The 23595-nt window shown below is 35.0% G+C and overlaps 4 protein-coding genes and 3 pseudogenes across 4 annotated transcripts; 4 read left to right on the top strand and 3 right to left on the bottom strand.

Moving 5' to 3' along the window:
• The first annotated feature begins 3764 nt into the window (after positions 1–3764).
• LOC120190411 lies at positions 3765–5154 on the top strand (annotated as a pseudogene).
• An 867-nt stretch (positions 5155–6021) lies between these two features.
• LOC120190294 lies at positions 6022–7325 on the bottom strand (annotated as a pseudogene).
• A 912-nt stretch (positions 7326–8237) lies between these two features.
• On the bottom strand, positions 8238–11386 carry LOC120190537. The gene is made up of 2 exons (XM_039193606.1): positions 10908–11386; positions 8238–8343 (listed from the first exon to the last, which is right to left on the bottom strand). Exons 1-2 carry the CDS (start codon positions 11384–11386, stop codon positions 8238–8240), a joined length of 585 nt encoding a protein of 194 aa, XP_039049537.1.
• A 1291-nt stretch (positions 11387–12677) lies between these two features.
• LOC120190101 (heavy metal-associated isoprenylated plant protein 28-like) lies at positions 12678–13474 on the top strand. Its single transcript, XM_039193232.1, has 3 exons — positions 12678–12753; positions 12877–12952; positions 13056–13474. Exons 1-3 carry the CDS (start codon positions 12748–12750, stop codon positions 13403–13405), a joined length of 432 nt encoding a protein of 143 aa, XP_039049163.1. The 5' UTR covers positions 12678–12747; the 3' UTR covers positions 13406–13474.
• Positions 13475–14944: 1470 nt separating this feature from the next.
• LOC120190414 lies at positions 14945–16514 on the top strand (annotated as a pseudogene).
• A 1794-nt stretch (positions 16515–18308) lies between these two features.
• Positions 18309–19575, top strand: LOC120190437 (protein AGENET DOMAIN (AGD)-CONTAINING P1-like). The gene is made up of 2 exons (XM_039193519.1): positions 18309–18812; positions 19388–19575. The coding sequence occupies exons 1-2, from the start codon at positions 18409–18411 to the stop codon at positions 19434–19436; spliced, it is 453 nt and encodes a 150-aa protein (XP_039049450.1). The 5' UTR covers positions 18309–18408; the 3' UTR covers positions 19437–19575.
• On the bottom strand, positions 19575–21025 carry LOC120190438 (dof zinc finger protein DOF1.5-like). The gene is made up of 2 exons (XM_039193520.1): positions 20483–21025; positions 19575–20226 (listed from the first exon to the last, which is right to left on the bottom strand). Exon 1 carries the CDS (start codon positions 20952–20954, stop codon positions 20520–20522), a length of 435 nt encoding a protein of 144 aa, XP_039049451.1. The 5' UTR covers positions 20955–21025; the 3' UTR covers positions 19575–20226; positions 20483–20519.
• Between the last annotated feature and the right edge of the window lie 2570 nt (positions 21026–23595).

Genomic DNA, 23595 nt, shown 5'->3' with positions numbered 1-23595 from the left:
ATCGACTAAAGACGCCCTACAGCGCACGACTTTCATATAAAATTAGTTATTTTAATATATTTTTATTAGTCCCTTTCATTTGTATGTTTATTATGTAATATGTGATCTTTAAATATGGAGACCTCATGTATGAATGTCATTTAGTTTCGTCCATGTATATAAAGATGGACCGAAGAGGGCGATGAGGCAGTCCCCTCCTAAAATTTTAAAATTATCATATAATTTATATTTTTTTTTTGTATTTTTATTAAAAATATTTTTATCTTTCTTAAATTTTATAAAGTCGTTCCTTTCTAAAAATTTAGAGTTTTGTCTCCTAGCATAAAATTGTGTATATGTCTCTACATGTACAACCTTTGTACCCTAACGACATTAAGGGAAAACAAAGTTTCTATTTGATTCTCGAGAAAGTGGTAGATAAAGTTGCGAACGAAAATTTTGACAGTATCTTTAACAGTTTTCTATGATGATCAATAAACGGTGCAATTCTTAATACTTTTCATTTTTCATTTCAATTTGTTATTACATTCTTTCTCTGTTATTTTCTATCAATGGCACCGCGAGCAGCAACTTTTATGAAGGTCTTACTATATGTTCAACACTATCAATATCTTCATTGATCAAAATTAACTGCCCAAATCAAACCACGTCCGCATAAAAGAGTTTCGTGGCGATAAGGCTCTTGGATAGACAACTTTTGATTTTGTTGAAAATTTAAGTTTAAAATATTTGAGATAATATTATTAATGGAGATAGTTATAAATTCTAAATATTAATTATAAAATAGATGAAATATTACGAATATTTTTTTAAAAATATTTTTTGTGAGTTATAACTATAAATAAATTAAAATTTTATTTTGCTAAGTTGAACATTGAGCAATGAATTTGGCAAGGCATGGGTAAAAGAGATTCATAGGTGATCCAGTCCAAAGCATTTCTCGAATTTTTTACTTAAACTATGGGCTCAGCTTGCCAAGTCCAACTTTCTAATAATATAGTTTTTAAAGATATTTTTTTTATCTCTTTCCGAACACATTAATAAAAAGAAAAACTTATGGCATATTTGGTTCTAGAAAATATTTTCTGCTTTTATTTTCATAAAATAATTTTAATTTTCAGTTTTTTTTTTTAAATTAGAAAATGTATTTGGTTAATATAAAAGAAAACTAAAATTCAAAAATAAAAATAATGAAAATATATTTGGTATATATAATTTTTAAAATCGAGATGAGTGAATAGTTATTAGATAATTAAATTAAAATATAATTATTAAAAAACCTTCATTACATAAATGTAACATGTGATCCTTAAATTGAAATATATATATATAATCTTTTGACCAATAAAATCAAACCGTCACAAAGCTTACATGATAGTCTACAAAGCTTACATGGTAATCTAACAATACTGATGTGATAATTCACGATGTTTTTGTGGGTTAATTGAATCCCGTGGCTAAATTGAAGGGCCTAATTGATTTTTTCAAAATTTTGAGGGTTTATTTAATTTTAAAAAAAAATAAGATATTATTTAAATTTAGAATATAACATATAAATAATTCCTAATGTATTCAATACATTAAATATAAAAATACAATAAAATTAAATTATTAAGAATGACCAGTGTAAAAAAGTTCATGTACCACATTAATTTTTTTGGCAAAAGTTTAAGGTGGCGTTTGGTTCGCAAGAATTCTTTGGAATTAGGGTGAATTGGAATCCAATTCCACCAATTTCTCATGTTTGGTTCAAGTTTTCAAAGGGAATTGGAATCCCTCATGACTTCAACTTTCCATCAAATGAGGGAAAGTGAATTTCATCCATTCTATGATGGAATTCAAATCCCTTGTTGGAGGGAATGTGAAATTTGACCATACTACCCTCATCAATCTTTTGGTAACTTATTAACATTTTTTTATTGAGATTAGGGATGGCCACTCAACCCGGACCTGACGGGTTCCAACTCGACCCGATCGGGTCGGATTATTTTTTTTTTAAAATTCGGTTTCGGGTTGGGTCGGATTCGAGTATAGGGTGAAAAATATCCAACCCGACCCGACTCGGAAAAAATATAATTTTAGCTTATATATTTAGGAATAATTATAATAATACCCCTCTATATATAATTTTTTCAATTAAGTCACTGTTTTTATTGAATAAAAACAATTTTTTAATATTTCGAGTCGGGTCGGGTTTCTAATTCATATATTCGGGTCGGGTGAAACTTTATTTTGGTCGGGCCGGGTTGATTTTTTTTAAGTGTGATATTCAGGTCGGGTCAGGTTCGAGTTTAGGGTGAAAAATACCCGACCCAAAAAAATATATAATTTTCCTTATATATAAGAATGATTACATTAATACCCCTCTATATATAATTTTTTCAATTAAGTCACTGTTTTTATTGAATAAAAATATTTTTTTATTATTTCGGTTCGAGTCAGGTTTCTAATTCATATATTCAGGTCGGGTCGAGTCTCGGGTGGAGGTTCCCTTGTTCTCGGGTTGGGTCGGGTGGACAAAAAACGTGAACCGACCCGACCCATGGCCATCCCTAATTGGGATGATTTTAACTTATGATGTTTATTAGCATGATTTTTATAATTTATTGAAATGAATAATCAATCAATAAAATTAAAATTTAATATTTTTTTATTTTTTATAATATATTGCTACATGTATGTTATAAAATAAACTAAAATTAAGCAATAAAAAGAAGGGCAATCATGTCATTTTATATTACTGAAATCAAATTCATCTGACATGTCTGCAAACCAAACAAAATATGGAATTGTATTTCAATTCAATTTCATGCCAACCAAACATGTTTCAGATTCAGATTAAAAACATTCTAGCGAACCAAACGCCACCTAAGAGTTTTAGATACATTAAATAAAAAAATTGTTGTTAGAATGATTTAAATCTGTGTAAGTTAAAATTTGTTGAAAATATCTTTTTTTATGTTTTTATATTTCATTTATTTTTATTTTCTAGAAAAAATTTTTTAATTTTACAACCAAACACGTTTTCTTTAACGTTTTCTATATTTTATAAGAAAATGAAAATAGTTTACGCTTTCTATAACAAAAAAAAACCCATAATTTTTCATCTTTTTATTTTTTAATTTCTAATTATTTTTTTTACTTTCTCAAGCAAATCCTTAAACTCTTTATAATCATAAACAAAAATAGATTAAATATTCAAATATGTTGGATCCCGCATATTTGTGCATACTGCACTAACAATAATGTCAATTAAACTAAACTCAATCAACTAACATAAAAGAAGTTTTGAGTTTTCAAATATGTGTTCCCCTCGGCACCATTGTAGGGAAAGGACAAAAGATTTCTCTTTGCATAGCACGCAAAATTGTCGGTTTGATTTAGACTAAATCGTCCCAGGGTCGTAACTTGCAAGTTTGGAGGGATTATATAATCACAGTTACCCAGCCTTGGCACGCTAACTTGCCCCCATCAATTCTTCTGTTTAATGTCAACTAAATATTTTCGATCCTTATTTTGTCACATACACTAATTCTAACAATTCCATCAAACTACGAATTATGTAATCCAAGAACTTCATATTGATACGAAATAGAATCCTATTAAGTAACCAGCATGGAGTCTCTGTCGGAACATTTTGCAGGGCACGTAGAATGAGGGGTTTGTTTTTGCTTGGGAAACACTCCCTATATAAACCGCAATCCATCTTATGATTTAGCATCTCTCACAACTCGCATTTGTTCCTGAATTTGTCTCGTCTCTAAATGGCTTCGACAAGTCAATGTTTGGTCTTACTCTTTGTTTTGGGAATTTGGGCTTCTCAAGCCTCTTCCCGTTCTATTCATGAGGTATCCATGTCCCACAAGTTTGAACAATGGGCATCTACCTATAGCCGAGTTTATCAAGATGCAACAGAGAGGGAGAAACGTTTCCAAATATTCAAGGAAAATGTGGAATATATCGAATCCCACAATGCTGATACCGGTAAAAAATACAAGCTAGGTGTTAATGAATTCACGGACATGACCAATGAAGAGTTTAAAGCCATGAGAAACGGTTATAAAATGCAACCTTCCAACACTGTTCCAGCTTACAAACATCTTCTTTCAGGTATGAAAATTTTACTGCAGTTCCATCTAACATGGATTGGAGAAAGAAAGGAGCCGTGACCGGGATCAAAGACCAAGGTCAATGTGGTAAGCAAAATAATTTGTAGAGAAATTGAAATAATTAGATTCCATGATGCTAATTGTTTCTTTCGGTTCGGATGATATAGGATGTTGTTGGGCGTTCTCAGCTGTGGCAGCCATGGAAGGGATTACCAAGCTCAAAACCAGCACATTGATCTCACTATCAGAGCAAGAGTTGGTTGATTGTGATGTCAATGGTGAAGACCAAGGCTGCAATGGTGGTCTCATGGACGATGCATTTGAATTTATCATTTCAAACAAAGGACTTACTACCGAAACCAATTATCCCTATCAAGGAGTTGATGGAAGCTACAAGGACTTACTACCGAAACCAATTATCCCTATCAAGGAGTTGATGGAAGCTGTAACAAGAAAGAATCAGCCAACTCAGTGGCTAAGATCACCGGTTACGAAGATGTTCCTTCAAACAGTGAGTCGGCACTTTTAAAAGCTGTCGCCAATCAGCCAGTTTCAGTAGCCATTGACGCTGGTGGTGCCGACTTCCAGCACTACAAAAGTGGTGTCTTCACCGGCGAATGCACCACCTTCCTAGACCATGGGGTTACTGCAGTTGGCTATGGACAAGATGATGACGGGACCAAGTATTGGTTGGTGAAGAATTCATGGGGCACTAGCTGGGGAGAGGATGGATACATTAGAATGGAAAGAGATATTGATGCTAAAGAAGGTATTTGCGGTATTGCAATGGAAGCCTCTTATCCCACTGCTTGAAGATAAATGCACAATATCTCATGATGATGTCTATGAAGCATTTATAGTCCTCTCTTAGTATCCCAAAGGAAAAAGAAAAAAAAAACACCCTAAGTGGTTAAGCTTATTCATACGAAACTATATGAAACAACGCTATATATGTATAGCTCCAATACTATTGTTCTGTACCTTTTATAAACGTCTTGAAAGTTGAAAACAAAAGAAAAACCTTCACTTTCCTTCGATTTTTCTACTCGTATATATACCACCAGCGTTCTGAACGAGTTCAGTAGACAGATAGATTCATTAATTGCATCAGAAAAGTAGGCCATTCTTGCAGACCATCTCATTGTTCATTTCCCCCTAACAAGTTTTAACACTCGAACTACTAAAGCAACTGCATGATCATTTCTCATTTGTTCTCAGTGGTACTATACCTTGAAATAAAGAGGTTTCTTCAGTAATGATCCTCCTATGTTCGTTAGCCTTTACGGGATTTTCTGTTAATAGGTCAAGAAACCCCTTGGCAGTCGGCAGTTTTAAACAAGGAATGTCTCTGTTTTGGAGCCACTATATGTTACATTATTATCGCTAATCAAGTACCCAAACTATAACTAAAGTTTAATGTGGTATGGCTAAGCTCAAATCAGCAATTTAAGTTTTGCCTAATACTTCCTATTCTTCCAAGCTCAGTTCAAGGTTCCGTAAGGCCAAAGCAACAAGCAAAATGGAAAATTAACGAAATAACTTAGTTTAGCTCCCTAAAGAACAGCACAGTGAAAGAAACATATACTCTTAAAGATTGATGCAGAGAACGGAAATCTGTACATAAACTGAATCTTGATCGACTCTACTGTATAGTTTCCGACGGGTTTAAGGGGGCTTGATTCATCATGAAACTATTTATTTTGTGACGCCTAAACCAATAATCTTAAAGTCTCCCGTATCTAAATCTTATATACTCGTAGTGCTCATTATTAGATATGGCATGGTTTTTAACAACTTGGAGCTCTTATCAAATCCCTCCTATATCTTACAGTAACTTACAGGGTGATGACAGGCAAATAGTTGTTTTATAACCAAAATAATCAAGTGGAGTTTGATTAGTAATCAGATCATCAAATCAAACACTTTATTGCTGAATTTATTTTACAGTTTCCTACAGGAAGTATTACCAGCACAACACACAAATTTTACAGTAGTTTTACACTTCAACAAAATAAGATGGTATTGATATTGACAGGTTGCAGCTTAATATGATAGTATTAATAATATTTCCTTCTTTCAAGCAATTGGATAAGAAGCTTTCATGGCAACGCCACAAAGACCTTCCTTGGCAGCAACATCCCTCTCGAGCCTCATATACCCTTTCTCACCCCAGCCAGTGCCCCATGAATTTTTAACCAACCAGTATTTGGTCCCATCCGAGTTGGTTCCATACCCAACTAGCGTGACGGCATGATCAAGGTAAGTGTCACACTCCCCCGAGAACACCCCTCTCTTGTAAAACTGGAAAGACCACCCACTTCCTTCTATAGCAACGGAAACTGGTTGCTTTGCCACTGCTTGTAACAAGGCCTTCTCGTTATTAGGTGGCACATCTTCGTAGCCAGTTATAGTTGCAGCAGGAGTTGCTTCCTTCCTTTTGCAAGTACCGTCTGAACCCTGGTAAGGGTAGCTGGCTTCTGTTGTTAAGCCATGGGTGCTTTTGATGAATCGAAAAGCGGTGTCCATGAGGCCACCTTCACATCCTTGGTCTTCCCCATTGATATCACAGTCCACAAGCTGCTGCTCTGACAATGAAATTAACTTCCCTTTCTTGATTTGTGTTATTCCTTCTATAGCCGCCACTGCTGAAAACGCCCAACAACATCCTATATTTTGATACAAAATATAACAAGTACTATATGTTAACCTGTCATATTAAGATAAAGGAATAAACTAATAACATGCTTGAAATAAATGAATTCTCACTCACCGCAGGTGCCTTGATCCTTGACAGAGGTCACGGCACCCTTTTTTCTCCAGTCCACGACAGCTTGTGCAGCGGTAACGTTTCCATAGCGGAAATATGAGGGTTTTGAATTCGACATCATCGAATCAAAGGACCCACGTCTGTAACCAGTGTGTAGGGAACGGAAATCCTCATTGGTTAGGTCTGCAAATTTGTTTACGCCTAGCTTATATCCTTTTTCCACACCATTATTAAAAGCTTCGATACGTTCAACGTTTTCCTTAAATATTGCATAACGTTTCTCCTGCTCGACCGCATCCGTGTAGACGCGGACCGTGCATAGCCATCCATTCCTCATGTCTCTTAACCATGTGTTCCTCATTTAGAGGGCGACAGTGGGCATGTGATATCCAGATGGACAAAACAAGGAGATAGGCCAAGCAAATGTTTTGGCATACATTTGTAGCCATTGAAATATGATTATCGAGGATTATGGAAGTGAATAACTGAATATGAAGCTTTATGCAATAGGCACACTAATATCAAACGAGCTATGAGGGTTTTATAGACAGCATTTTCTCACCAGTCAATTCATCACCCTATATCCCCACCTCACTGGTGCTTTGGTGGTACTTGCTCCATTTCAACTTGCCTTAAATCATGTTCAGACTAAAATCCCGAATCAGAATGGAATACTCTGTTAAACTAGGTTGATAACAGTTAATCAAAACTTAAAACCATAACATGAAACCTCATAGCAAGTAATATAAGTGGAATAAACGATTAAACACGGTAAAAAATGTCTAAACTAATCTCCAAGGAGGTTCTATATAGTTAGAAGTCAGTTCATTGGATCTTGTGTTTGTGATTTTGTAATGAAACTCTCTCCTTGGAACTTGGAAGATTAATTAGAATGCTTACTCTAACATTACGTTAGATAGATATCGAATGAAGGGAAACAAGCAACGGAGTAAAGTGGGATCAAACATAAGAGGGTCCAGATAGTCTACAAACACATGAAAACATGTTTGACAAGCAACACATATCAAAACAAAACAGCAGTTAGTTCGCTTTCATTATGTCATGTTTGACAAGGAATATGCAGGCATAGATTACGATAACTTAAGCAGGACTATTTGGTTCTTAATCATGATTTATGGCAGATGTACCTGGATCAAAGTGAAGATAATCATTTGAGATAAAACCTTGTAATCTTGAGAAACAAGGTTATATGTAGTCTGATCAGAGAACTCATCAAAAGTTAAAATGGATGTAACAGTAACAGTACTTGCTGAGGTGAATCATGGTGCTCGACAAGAAGATTAGAATATAGCGAGATACTAACGACTGCGATACCCTTTTGTGAATATCGTGCCGCATTTTCAATTGATTGGTCCAGAGAAAGCCTCCAGAATTTGAATGAGGTTATCCATCAAAATCATGCAGATTCCATCACAGTAAGATTCCTTGATAGAATTCTCAGCAGGCCTGAGAAAACCAAGTGATGAAGTGAGGTCGTCCACATGAAAACAATCATTGAAACACTAGCCGTGCAAGTCAAATCCCTCCTTTTTGTGAATCTTATCCTTTCTCATAACAGAATATGTATGCATCACCATCAATCTGGGAAAGCAAACTTTATTACGTCAAGTATGCTCCAATCCAAAAAGGCTGGGATGATTGCAAATTCCAATACCATTTCAGTCTAAATCATGAAATTAAGGACCTTTATTTGTTTGGGTTTAAGTTTTAAACCTCTGCTTTACCCCATTGGAAATTTATTCCCTGATCTGTTGATGCCCTTTCTCAGACTTCATTTTTTATTAGTCTGCACTCAGTTACTTTTAGTTATTACTCAATTTATAATTTTGAATGTCATTGTTACGATTCTGAAAATCGAATTAAAATTTTGATGAAGTAAATGAATTATAACTGTTCTTCAATTACAAATTCAGCGATTCTAATTCATTTTATTTATTTTTATAGGCTCCCATAGTATTATATTTATATTAGTTATCATGTTATGTTTTAATTATTTTTTATACTATGTTCATGTCATGTATTATTTCTTTTATATTTATATTATTTATTACTCTAATTCAATTCAGATATAATCTTGGATAGGCTAATATATTAATTTGTTATATATTTTTACAAAAATTACACATGAATTGAAACATGTGTACATTCCTACTGGATTTACATTATTTTATCAGTTTATGCTATTTCATATATAATATTTTTAGTAATATATCTTCTTATTATTAATTTAAGGTGATTATAGATAGTATATGTTCTAAAGATTTACAATCATTTGATAATAAAAACTCAAACAACCTTACAGTTTCTAGTACTCAAACCTGATAATTCTAAAGATAACAACCATCTCTTTAGACAGTAGAATATCTTGATTCGTACTTTAGTAATATATCTTATCATCTGGATCTATACTTTATGTAATTATTTCGGTATACAGAAATGAACCTAATTACCCAATACTTCCTTTTTGCCGTTAAATCAAAAATTCATTGACCAACTATATTTTCTAATAAACCAATCGTTGTAAAACCCAAATAGTATAATGACACGGGGCTAGACTATCGGCTAGCTGGTTTGTGCGGCCCTTAGATTCCTTGCTCGGTTACTCGACGTCTAACTCATCCTAAACTCCTCAGTTACTGTTGCTATAGCGATAAGAACGATGGAAAATCGCTGAAAAATGTGTGTGTGGGAAGTTTTTGGCCCGAATGTCTGAGTTTATTCACACCAAATTCTCTATATCCAATGGAGGTGGTGAGACATCCTTTTATAATGAAGTCCCCTTACATCTCATGATTACTCATAGTCTAACTGCAAGTAAAACTCTTTACTTAAGTTAAAACTTAATATTTGAGTCATATTCAAATAAGGACTATGCTACTTGGCTTTATTTTCCAAGTAATGGTCGGCCTTGCTAGGTGGACATGCCTTAAGTCACTGTTGGCCTCGGCCCTCGGTGCACCTTCGATGTACGCAGGCATCGGCCTGTGTGCCCCCGATGTGTGCTGCCCTTGCCCCCAAGCGGCCCTTTTTGCATTCATCTCGGTTCTAGGCGCACACCAAGTGCGCGTTGGCCCCGACCCCAAGTGTGTCCCATTGCTTGCTGGCTAGAGCCCTTGGTTGACCTGTCGTGCATTGGCCTCAACTCTAAGTGCATCTTGGTGTGCGGTGGTCACGACCCTAGGCGACTCTTGTCGTTTGATGGTCGTGTTTGTAGGTAGTTTGGGGCGGGCGTGTCTTGACCCTATTCGACTCTGTGTGCGCCTTGGTCTCGACGTGGCCCTTGTGGGTTGCCTGGGCCGCGTCTGTCACACCCTAGTGGGTGTTAGTCTCGGCACCACAGCGAGAGCAGCCTGTCTTGTGCTGGTTGCGACCCCACGGGTAGTCTATTCTGAGCCGACCTTACCCACAAGTTCGCAGTCCGTGACAATAACAATAAATTAATTTAATCCGTGTAAAGAGTTAATATTAAATTACCAAGTGCCGATCAGATTGAATCATATTTTTATATAAAAAAATTGTCTCAAAACAAAAACTTTATATAAAGGTAATTTAATAATTTTTAATATAGTTGATGTCTAATTAATCAGATAGAGTTGATGTCTCAAACTCAGTTTGACTTTAAAAATAATAAGTATAATAGATAATTAGATAAATAAAATTTATAAACCTAATGGTAAAAACTTTGTATTGGCTTCAAACATGCTTACATCAAGTTCAAAGTTTGAATCTTATTAAAAGATATGTATAAATTTTGCTTGCTGGAATGGATACCATGAACAGATCTACCCAGAAAAAGTCTAATAGCCTGGTATGAAAATGGCTATAATATGTTGTTTATTTCGAAAAGTTGATTACCCTGGGAAGATTAAGAAGCTGGCCCAATGCTCCTCCATATCCGTTTTATTTATATGTATATATATTTGGTTGGTTGAAGATTGGCATGAGAAATGCACCAATCCATATCAAAACAATTGCATACAAGGAAAAAAACACAAAAGCAGCATAAAAACCCATAGCAGCTGCAGGGCAGGGCAGGGTTAGTGTAATCTGGTGGCTCCCAAAGAAGAAAACAGTGCATTTTACTGGCCGGCAGCAATGCGTCAACGGGAAAGGTCTTTGTTACACCAGCCAGGCTCTTGAAGTGAATTTTGCCTGTGGGTGGATCATCCAATATGATCTCATTCACCGGAGGCCATAACATGAACTCTTTCGCCTTAACTCCCTTGAGCTTCTTGATACGCTTCTGCTCAACATAACCAGTGATTTCAGTGTCGTAGCTCACCAGTTTGCTGATCATCTTAAAATTGTGTTCCACTTTCTTTTTCTGCACAATCCACATGTAACCCGTACTCCTTACGAAACCAACATGGACAACATCAACAAGAGGGAGAAGTCCCATTGGGAGCCCAAATTCTTCCAGAAGACCTATTGCCATTTTCATTCCCTCTTCATGGCCTTTCTTCACAATCCCTCCTTCCTTCTCTGCCATTGTAAATGGATTTTACTACTTTCTATCGTGACCCTTGAGCATGAAGTAAGGAGACTATTTGTACCGCTTGCAAGCACACTAATGACAAAAGTGAAGGGGAAATCGAGGTTAATTGCATTGTGTGAGCCATGGCACTCGTGCGGATTTTTCACTTAAAACCGGCCATTAACGGTCCAGTTGCAAGTTAATCACATAAACAATTACCAATGCCAACGATGTTTAATATGTAATGATGAAAAATAGGTCAGGATTTGTAATTAGTATTTAGTATGTTCCAGTTGTACATATTGCTTGATGTACATCGTTTTTGCAGTTTTTGTCCGGGTTCTCTTGTTGTTTAGCCATGAATCAGGGGGAGGGGAGATGAGAAGGAAATATCTGGGCCTAATTTATTCTACAGGATGAATTTGGCCTTAAAGAAAATGAGGTTAAAATATGTTTCAAGTCCATGTACTTTACATATATTTATAATTCAGTCCTCTTACTTCTATTTTCAGGAATTTTATTTCTTTATTTTTCGAATTTCGAATTTCAAATAAAACTGTAAAATTGTTAAACTGACTAAAACACTAAAAACGGTCACTTTTGTTTTAGCAACAGTTTGTCCCCAAAAGTTTTCAGTTGCGTTCCTTTTCGCACTATGCCGACTAGTGGGGGACGATAATGTTGACCATACCTGCTGCTCCAAATAAATTACAGGAACTTACGTTGAATATGCTAATATTAATTTAAGAGACATTTTAGTGAACCAGCGATGTTGTCATGTAAATTACTCAACACTTTCACCGAAATCTATTAACCTTCTTCATCATATACCTACTTTTATCAGACAAAACTGTTGTCGCATAGTATTGGTTTTTGACTAGTTCTCCCACACGTATAACAATAATTAATTTCCATGCAGGCCTATATTATAAGAAAGCAACAATTAGCAATATCTTCAAGTAACTGATTTACTCAGATTCAGGAGAGTCTCAAAAGGGATTGCGGCTTGAATTACTGTATTTGCTAACAAAATCAATCATTTCTTAACTCGGTATATTTACTTGTTGTACTTAAAATGATAAGGCAACGACGGAGAATCTTCCCGATACAGTGTTTGACTAATGTTTATGAAGCTGGTTGGCTATATAAATATTACTCTATTAAATTGAAATGAAATTACTCATACAGTTAGGTTTGCGAAATATTTAGCACCTTATAAAAAAAATCCAAGCAGTTACCAAGCTTTTTCTACAAAGCTTGGTCCCCAAGAAGCATTTTACGTGCTGGCCTTCCCTATAAATAAGTACGTCCCCACGGCTCTCATTTTTCATCTATCAAGTTTCTGTTCTAAAAGACAAAGACCACAGATACTCAACATGGGGGTTAGTTTAGTTTCTTTCGTTTTTCATATATAACACATTAGCAAAGAAAAAAGAATCATTTCAATACCAAACTATTGCCTAATTACTTGTATGGTTGAACTTTTTGGTCTTCTTTCTCTGCAGATGATAGAGATGAGAGTACGTATGGACTGCCAGGGCTGCGCCACCAAGATAAAGAAGGAACTTGGAAAACTCAAGGGTACGTCAAACTTTCAACTTCATGCATGATATTATAGCACTAATGATGATTATTTATATTAAAACACTAACGATGTTAATGTGAATGACTTAATTTGTTTCAGGAGTGGACAGTGTAGAGGTAGATATGGGGATGCAAAAGGTAACAGTCATGGGTTGGGCAGCGGCAGACCAGAAGAAGATGTTGAAAAAAGTGAGAAAAGGTGGAAGGAGAGCTGAGCTGTGGCCGTATCCGTACGGACCTGAGAACCAATTTTACTACGAATACTATGAGAGACAACCCATGATTACTTACAATGCAACTGGCCGTTCTTCATCCTACAACTACTACAAGCATGGGTATGACGGACATGACCATGGTTACTATCAGCCACCGCCTTATTCTACTCTTGTTGATGAACAAGCCAGCTCCATCTTCAGCGATGAAAATCCCCATGCTTGCTCCATAATGTGATGTAATCGTATACATATATACATATGTTTGTGTGTAAATATAAACTTGTATTTGAGCGTTGAATTTCCCTTGAAAGAGCTGCTTAAATTTTGTGCGTTGAAGATGAAGAATTATATCAATATCTATTTAAATACATTTTTATCGCATTTAAAATGTTTTTTTTAACTCTGCAACTAATCTTCACAGTATGACCGAATCACATTCAAATAAGATTCTCCATGACTTTGCCATCCACTCAACCAATCTAACATCTGATCAAGAAGATCCATATCAAGTTTATCATATATTCAAGTAAGCTGCAGTAGGGATCGTTGCTCGTGACAGAAACAGAATGGTGATTGAAGGCTGCGCACGTGAACTAGAAGGCATCCACTCAGCGGAATCAGCCGAAGCTATGGCCTTCACCTATGATATTCGTATGGCAATTGAGAATGCGTGGGATAAGGTAATCGTTGAAGGTGACACTATCTCTATCGTCAATCGGCTTACAAACCAACAAAACGATTTGTCCGTGATAGGAGTAATACTAAAAGAAGCTAAGGAAGATCTCACAAGGCACCCCTTTATCAAAGTTATGTACGTTAATAGAGCGGCAAATAGGATTGCACACTCTCTTGCTCAATGGGCTTTGTCAAGATCCTTTTCGATTTGATTCTATCATGATGAACCTAACTGCATTAAAAATGATGTACTGGTTGATGCAATTGGTATCTAACAAATCTCATTTTCCTTTCAATATATATATATATATATATACAAGTTCCATAACCAACTACTCTCAACTTGCCTTTAATTGAATGTATAATGTACTGTGCTGGTCTGTCCAACCAAGTTTATATTTGATGTATTGATCTTGTAAATCTATATATTATTGACAAATCAAATTATGATGTATAATTAATATTTTTTGGAAAAATAAATTTACATTTTTAATATAAAGATCAAATATTAACTCATAAAACAAAGTGCATGATGAAATAAAATTAAATGGCCTATTGTTGATATAAAGCCCATTTTCTTAATTCGGATCAGTGAAGCCCATACCTTTTACTGGGCAACAAAAATTGACTGGTAGATTTGGGGGGTTTAAATCTTTGTTTCTAACAGTGTTGAATAGTTTCTGTGCTTTTAAGGTAAACTTTAAATTCACTTAAAAGTTGGCCTGTCTCCATCATTGGCTTTCCTATCCTAACTTGTCAAGTACCAACACTCACAGGACAAACTATTGCAAACTGGTAGATTTGGGGGGTTTAAATCTTGTTCTAACAGTGAATAGTTTCTGTGCTTTTAAGGTAAACTTTAAATTCACTTAAAAGTTGGCCTGTCTCCATCATTGGCTTTCCTATCCTAACTTGTCAAGTACCAACACTCTCAGACAAACTATTGCAACCCAAACTCCTTTAAACGACCTCGTAACAATGGCTAATTCAATAAAGAGTGTCAACCACAGCCCTATTTTCGCGTGGGTAATTGACATTCCAAATAGAGGCGGGGCATTATGTCTTGTCCCCGCTTCCACATTTTCCCATCTTAGTTCTCCCTTATTGCCATTGGTGCTCCCTAGCCAACACCGAAAAAATTAAACAGGGAAAAGAGAGATCACCTTTCTTCCTCTCTGAATCTCTTCTCCTTCCTTTTTCCATTTCTCGCTTGTTATCGGCCATGAATTTCTCCAAAGAACGTGAAAACTTGGTTTATGTGGCCAAGCTCGCTGAGCAAGCTGAACGATTTGATGGTCCGATCTAACTAATAAGGTCATAGACTTTGGTTCTGTTCCTCTTTTAACATTTTAAAATTGTGGGATTTTTTGTGTTATAGATATGATGACTGCTATGAAAAAACTAGGGGAGCTTGATGTGGAACTGACCGTAGAAGAACGGAACCTACTCTCTGTCGGCTTCAAAAACGTGATCGGTGCTCGAAGGGCATCGTGGAGGATCTTGTCTTCGATCGAGCAAAAAGAAGAGAGCAAAGCGAATGATCAAAATGTTAAGAAAATCAAAGAGTATAGGCAGAAAGTGGAATTGGAGTCGTCCAATATTTGTAAAGATATTATGGGTGTGATCAATGAGCATCTCATCCCTTCTTGCTCCGGTGAAGAGTCTACTGTTTTTATTATAAAATCTGTGTACTTTTATTGGGTTTTCTCTGTTGATTGATTCTACTAATATTCTTTTTTTTCCTGATGATTTTTGGGGTTTGTTTGGTTGCAGGAAAGGGGATTATTACAGGTACATGGCGGAGTTTAAGAGGGCAATGAGAGGAAAGAGACTGCTGATCAGTCCATGAAAGCATATCAGGCAAGTTCAATTATGTTTAATTTTGATTTTATAAAATGTTGAACATGTACCTCTTTTTCTTATGAATTGTTGGTTGGTTGGTTGGTTGGTTGATGTATGTTCCTTATAGTATATGGAGAAGTGAAGGAACATAATAGATGTAGGGAAAATGGCTTTGTTCATGGCATCCTTAATACGTGTAATGTTTTTATTAAGAATCTTCGAATAAATGTTTCTTTTAGGAAGAAAATTTTGTTCCCGTCTTTTATTTTCCTGACTCCGAGACTAATGCTATGATTTAATTATGGCAACTGGAATGATATTTGCTTGATCGCTTCTGCTGAGCTTGAGGATATAAGTTGTGGGTATTATTTTGGTTGCAGTCTGCAACAACTACAGCAGAAGCCGAGTTGCCTCCTACGCATCCAGTCCGGTTGGGTTTGGCCTTGAACTTCTCTGTCTTTTATTATGAAATTATGAACTCTCCTGAAAGGTACGCATGCATGTTTTTTTCCCATGTCTTAATGTTCTGGTTGAGCTACTTGTGGATAATATTAGAAAGCCATGTTACATGTTAAACTTGTAAAACAGGGCCTGTCACCTTGCTAAGCAAGCTTTTGATGAAGATATCTCAGAGTTGGATACCCTAAGCGAGGATTCATACAAAGATAGCACTTTGATTATGCAGCTTTTAAGGGACAACCTTACTTTATGGACCTCTGACATCCCAGAGGATGGAGGTAACCTTGTGGATTTTGCACCAGTGAATATAGCAAGACTATGATTCGTTGCCTTATTATTACATTATGTATTCGAAAATTTATCATACTTCTTCCATTTGAAGCTTTTCACCCTGCTGAGTGTGTCTCTGGTATGGTCTTAATTAACAGTGTCATGTATTTGTTTCATTACAGAAGAGCTTGATGCTGCTAAGGTTGCTGACGGATATGAATGAAACTGTTGGAGTTAACCAGTTTTCGAAAGAGATTCAACTGCTTTCTCTCATTTTAATAGCTAATATTTCATGTTTGGATTGTGCATTGTCAATGGCTTCTTTTTTTCTTTTCTTTTTTTTACATCTTTACCGTTTCACTGTTACACCCTTCCCTCTTTGATCAAATAAGAGTTTTTTTTCAGAATGTTTTTTTTTCTTTTCCTGCTTTGTTATCTAATTAGTAGTTATCTGAGATGCAAAGCAAAACAGTGCATTGGTAGAGCGGAAACAATCCTCAAAGCCATCTTCTTCCTTCCCTCAGCCCTCTTCATCTTATACAGCTCGTGCCGATAAACCTTCCCTTAAATTCACGGTGGACGGAAAGTTTTGCGGGGACAACTGCCATTTGTAATCTGAGTAAGACATGGCAGTGTATAAATACATATATAGTTTGAAGTTTGTAGTATGGATCTTCCATCCTGCTGTTAAGTTCTTGATATGTTCAAACACTACAATTTTTATGCATGATCAGCAAGTGCATTGGTCCCTAATTTAATGCTTTGGTGAAGCATTTTAGCTGCAAATTCTTCAATGGTTACCATAAAACAAAGAGACAATTGATGCCTAAAAACTTCAGAATTCAGTGATCGTGGATGAAAGAAGATCGTTAAATGAAAATTGGTTGGAGTTTCAAAAATAAAAATAAAAATACATTTTAGTACTTGAACTAGGTTTTCAAGATCAATTTGGTTTCTTAATTTAAATTGGTACCTCAATTTGAAATTAATGTTTGTCCAATTAGGCACATTAATTTGAGTTGTTGGTCCAATTTAGATTATTTCATATTTAGATCGTTTAAGTACTTAAATGAATTCAAATAATATTGAAATCTTATAAAATATAAATATTTTTTCTTCGAATGTAATAATTAATTAGACCAAAAAATCATAAGTTCAAGGGAAAATCTAAATCAAGAGGCAAGATTAAGATACCTAATTGTATCTCAAAAAATCGTAAATGTCAAATTGAATCAAGAAATAAAGTTTAATTACCAATTTAAATCAAACAAAAAGTCATGTTCAATACCTAATTACATAAAAAAAAGAATCACTCATAGCGACAACAACTCTTCACAATTATTTTGTTGCAGTATGAGAATGCAACACCGAAACTTTTGAATGCAATAAGGAAAGTTAGATATGAAATATAACTAGATTTAATTTTTAAGAAGAAACAAACAAAAATAGAATCATATTTTACTAAGTTGTCATAGTTATATTTGTAATTTTATAGAATTATTAATTTATAATATTGAAGGGATAATAAATTTATATAAGAGTTTTAAAAAATTATTATCTTATTAATTTATCAAAATTATTAATTTAAACGTGGGACCCAAATCGAGACCGAAGAAAATTATTATTTCAGTAATATTATTAATTTATAAAGGTTATAATTTGGAAAGTTCTAAAGTTAATTTTTTATGCATGATCAACAACTGCATTGGTTTCTAATGTAAAGTGTTTTTGAAGCAAATTATTTTATATTTACCTTAAAAAGGAAGGGGCAATGGACGCCAAATTCCTGTATAAAAACAAAGGGTTAAAACCGTTGGTTTTCATATAAAAAGAATTTCCCCATACATAGCTTTCAAGATTCCAATTGTCACTTCTTTAGTAACTGTGATCTTCCCATTTTCAGGATCCTCTCGACAGTTAACACATCACTTTGTTGCGGCCTTAACCCCCTCTTGAAACCCATCGTCTCTCCTTCTTGAAAGCTGTACAGCAATGGCTTTCAACATCAACGACTGGGTGGAGATATGCAGGAAGGAAGAGGGGTCCTCGTGCGTCTATTACTCGGCAGCTCTCCTAGCTGCGGTAGGAAGAACCAGATACTTGGTACGTTACGAGACCCGTTTAATCCCCGACGGAACACGTTTGCTCACCGAAGTCGTTGGCGCCGATGAAGTCCGGCCTTGGCCCCCTGATAGTTCTTACTTCGATTTCGTGGTTTCTCACAGGATTGATGCCTTTGTCGACAAAGCTTGGAGGGTTGGAACCGTCACAAAAAGAGTTGACCCCAACTACTACGTGAAGTTGGATTGTAATGGGAACGAAGCGCATTGTCCTTTCTTTAAAGTTAGGCGACATCTTGAATGGCAAAATGGGACTTGGCTCTCTCCTGCAACTCAGTAATCTTGCTTTCTTTTTATCATCTTCAAAGTAATCTTGATTAATTTCTTCTTTGTTGAGCTCTTGTTATTGTTTGTCTTACATGGTAGTGATTCAAATGGTTTCTATTTTTTGGCATCTCTAATCTTGACTTTCGTAGTATTTCTAGCTAGCATTTCCTATAATACATACTGGTCCTGGAAGTTCTTGATTTCTAAACCATAACTTGAGCTTCTAATTCTAGTCTACGGTGGTCAACGGGTGAATTAAAGAATATTGGTTTTCCATTTTCCAGCATTGGATTCCATTGTTTGTAACCTCATTGGTTGGGAATTCTTCAGTACGTACATTTACCCATTCCAACCGGGCTTTCCCTTCAATAACCACTCAAATTCTGGAACGGTTTAATTTCATGTCCAGCCCAACCAAAAAGGTTTCAGCATTCTGGTTTTCAACCTCTCAAAGCCTAATATATATGTTCTGGACATGTTGCAAAATTTTCCTGTAAATTATCGAAAAATTCCCTGCAATAATGTGTTGTTCATTTGCTCTTTATTATTGAATCTAATTAATCTTCGTTGATTGGTTTAATCAGGTCTCAAGGCGACAGCTCAGCAGCTCCAGGGGATAAGCCCGGCAACTAAGCGAACATGAAGGAAGAAATTGGGGCTAACTTTGATTAGTTTAGATATTAGTCTGCAGCAGTGAGATTTGAAACCCCTTCTATTTCTTTGTTTTTGTTTCATATGTTCTTCCTTTGCTTTGTCCGAAACATGAAAACCTTGTGGGCATATGACAATTCATTGGGTTTTTTTAATCCAAAATTCTCTACACTTTCTACTGTGATTTCAGCCATGCACTTGGCAGGAATCTTGTCAGTAGGGTACTTTATTTGACAAAACAGATATAAAGAAATAGAAGTGTGTAGAAATGTTATTCTTGTTCTTTCTCAAGCTACATGCTCGGTCAATGCACTTGTTTAAGCTTAAAGACACTATCTCCACTAATCTGAGTGATAAGACGCCTAATCCTATAAGCTCAAGGCATCTGTTTTCCCTACCGCAACATCTGTAAGTAGTATATATAGTCTTGATTTTAGTTTGCTTTTTTATACCAAAATCACTAATGAATACGATTTGATAAGATTAAAGTTTTATGGGACATTGACCCTAAATGTAAACGTATCCATTTACACTAGCTGAAGTGTTTGAAGCAATTAGCCCTTTGTTCGAAGAATCTACCTCCTCCCATCTTATCCGTTAAAATTTGGCATGAGCTTAATCAAAGATGATTCTGATGCCGATACTGGTGATGGTTTCACTTTCGTATCCATGTGGCTTCCATAGCTGATTTGGATCAATGAAATTGGATGATGGACTCCTCACTAGTGGGTTGATTGTGTCCCAACTGACATCCCACGTGAATCCCCATCATCTGCCAATACCACATTTCCCTAATTAAATTTCAATCCAAGATTTTATTAATCAATGATTCTCCCTATGCTACCATCTAATTTGATCTTATTGATTCTTTTATTAACAGTAGGAGACTTGAAAACTCTTCAGAGACCAGCATGTATCTATATTAGTCTATAAGCATAATATAATCCATTCAATTTTCTAATCTTCGTTGAAACTTCTGCTCACACAAAATAAAAAATAAAATGAAAGAGATCAATAAGGTTGACCACCTGAGCAACTTATTCGCCTCCGCTTTATCGGGGAAACTTACCGTAAACCACCATTTGCTGCTGTCAATCGCCACTCATCCAACATCATCCCCTCCAACTCAAACTGGTGGTGCACCCCAAAAGACCCGTCATGCAAGCTCCCCTCCGGAAACCCAGCAAGGCCAATACCCGGTACTGGCTTGGCTTTACGGCGACCAGCCCCCACCGGAACGTTCCGAAGAGCACCACCAGCCGTCCAGTACCTCTGGCAACCTTTACAGAAATGTCTAGGCTGATTGACGTTGTAGTTATTGAAGTAACAAAATTTGGTCTCCATGCTCTTGCATCTAGGACAAGGTATGATCTTGTCAGGCCTATTGTGGAGCGTTGGACTGTCAGCTTGGTCGTGTTCCTCTTTTACTTGTCTTCCATGCAACGTAATCGTTGCCCCAAATAGCTTGATCCCCTGCCCTAGTTGGCTAGCCATCACCATTTACAGAAAGCGACAGAAATAAGGGACGACAAAAGAAGTGAGAGTTTTGTTTGGTTTGGGGCGAAGGGGTGTTATGAGTATATATGGGAAGAAAGGGATAGGAAAGGGTGCTTGAAGGAAAAAAAGAGCAAGGCATGTGATGGAAGTAGCCGCCAACGCCATAGAATAGTGGCGTGGAAAAGCTGATGATGAGCTTTTTCTCCAAATCATTACTCCAACTCATCCACAAATATATTAGTCCCACACGATAACTATCACAATTTGTTTTCTTAAATTGCTTGAATATGATGCTTTCAGTTTAAAATTAATTTTAAATTACTAATTGAATAAATTTTAACTAGTGCACTGTGTACATGCACTCATGACTCGTAATTCTTATGCATAATATCCAAAAGTGAGTCCAATCCAAGTAGGTTTGCGTACAGAGCGTCCAAATGATGGAGAATCGGTCCATAAATAAAGAGGTAAAGTTTTGGTTCTAATGGCAATGGCCAATGAGGTTTTATTTTTCAATTTTAAAATTGTCTAATTTGAATAATTATTTTACATAATTATAATAATTTTTAAAACTTAAAAAATTATTGTGTGTAATTAACTATATTTCTAATATTGGGTTTGAAATCTACAATTTCTTTGGTTTAATTAATATTTTTACTTTTCATGGATATATATGTTTAAAGAAAAAGAGATTATATAAACTGCATGCCAAATAAAAAGAATAGAAAGGATTCCACTTGTTGCATGAAATGATGGATGCATTGCACATCAATTTGACATTGGTTCTTTAATAAAGCATAAGAACTTGGTTCTCTTGAAGAATTTTTCTTCTCTTTTTGTGACAATATGATGCATCATATATAATTAAAAATGTTTTGATAATAAATGAAAGATACTTTTAGGTGCTTATTCTTTCTTTTAAGAATAATACAAGATTTAAATTATACTTATTTAATAAAATTCACTAATTATAATTATTTGGTGACTTTTTAAACAAAATTTTAAAGATATATAAATGGAATTACAGTCGCCTTTTGCATCCTATCTTTTTCGGGTTTCGATGGATTTTGAAAGTTTTAGTGATAATTTTGTTGCAAATAGCTTTTCGATGTGGAATTAAAGTAGGCTAATTAAATAGTTAGTTTGTTTAATGCTTCCTTTAATAAAGGAATCATTAATGCAAAGCTGCCTCATTACCATCACCATATCCAATTCTATAATGTTTAAAAAAAAATTTTGTTTATTTTAGTTGGAAAAAAGAAAGTGTAATTAAAAAGATGCACTTTTCCTTTTCGATGCTTTGCACTCAGAGATGTCAAATGGGTATAATTTCGTGGATTCTGTACCGTATTTGTTTCAATTTGGGCAGAGATGGGTATAACTTTAGTGGATAGTGGGCGGGTGTGGATTTAGAAAGTAGTACACATCGTGGGTAGTGGGTGGGTGATAGGCTTGAGACCTTACCCGCCCCGCATCCGTCCGCCCACTAAATACCCATTAAATTTTAGATCATTATAAATTTAAGTATAATTTTAGAGATTAATTTATAAATCTTAATATTGTATAAGATATATGGCGTCAAGCGGGTCTAGCCGGATACGTCTCTAGTTAGGTAGTGGGTGTGAGGATAGATTTGAAATGTACCCGCATGAGCGGGTGTGGATTTGATGAGAATAAATTTCAAACAACTTAATTCAACTTGTTTTATTCGTAACATTAAAATTTAAATTTTAAATATTTTTTTAAAGTAATATAATTATATAAAGGAAATATGCCAAATTGACAAAAGGAAACAAATGTCAACATGTACTGGCCTCTTAATGATGATGAACAGACCATGGCAAGAGCAAATGGTGTTGGACAAAAATCGTTAATCAGAGAATAATATAGATAAATAATAATGATAATAATGATCAAATATTATTATAAATAATGAATAATAGAGAATGAGTTTACCATGTCTTAGGATTGTAAAAATTATAACAATTCGAGACCATAATCAAACATGAGAAGATAAAACAAACCAGATTAAACTTCTTATAATAAATAAAATAACTTGAAAGAAATACTCTTTTCTTGATTGATCTTTTGATCGAAACAGTTGAGGCCTCTCACTATACAATTTTCTTAAGACATATTTTCGATCGATCACTCCTTTAGTATTCGAGATCGTTGGTCATTTGTCTTCCAGGATACAACAACTAGATGATCAGCTACAATAGTGCAATTGTAGAGATCACAAACTATTTTTACCTTATCTATCACCAGAAAACTATGGAGGGCAAATATTTTCAAGAAAGTAAAAGATATTGAATCATAAGATATAGAAAATTATATATCTTTTAATATTCAAAATTAAGCAGATAATAATATATTTTAATTTAAAATATTCAAAAGATATAAACTATTTTTACTATTTAAACTTAAATAGATATTATTTTAATTTGAATTATTCAAAAGGATATAATTATCTTTAATATTCAAAATTAAATAGGTAACAAAAACCTTTTAATTTGACATATTTAAAGAATAATTATTCTACAAATATTCAAATTAAAAACATTTTTTAATTTGTAATATTCAAAAGGAACATAAATTTAATTTAAATATTAAACCCATCAAAAGAAATTCTCTCTTTCCGACA

Source organism: Hibiscus syriacus, unplaced genomic scaffold (assembly GCF_006381635.1).
Source record: "Hibiscus syriacus cultivar Baekdansim isolate YM2019G1 unplaced genomic scaffold, ASM638163v2 tig00116962_pilon, whole genome shotgun sequence".
In the NCBI taxonomy this organism is placed as follows: Eukaryota; Viridiplantae; Streptophyta; class Magnoliopsida; order Malvales; family Malvaceae; genus Hibiscus; species Hibiscus syriacus.
Note: the sequence above shows the minus strand (reverse complement) of the source record. Positions and strands in the feature narration are given on the sequence as shown.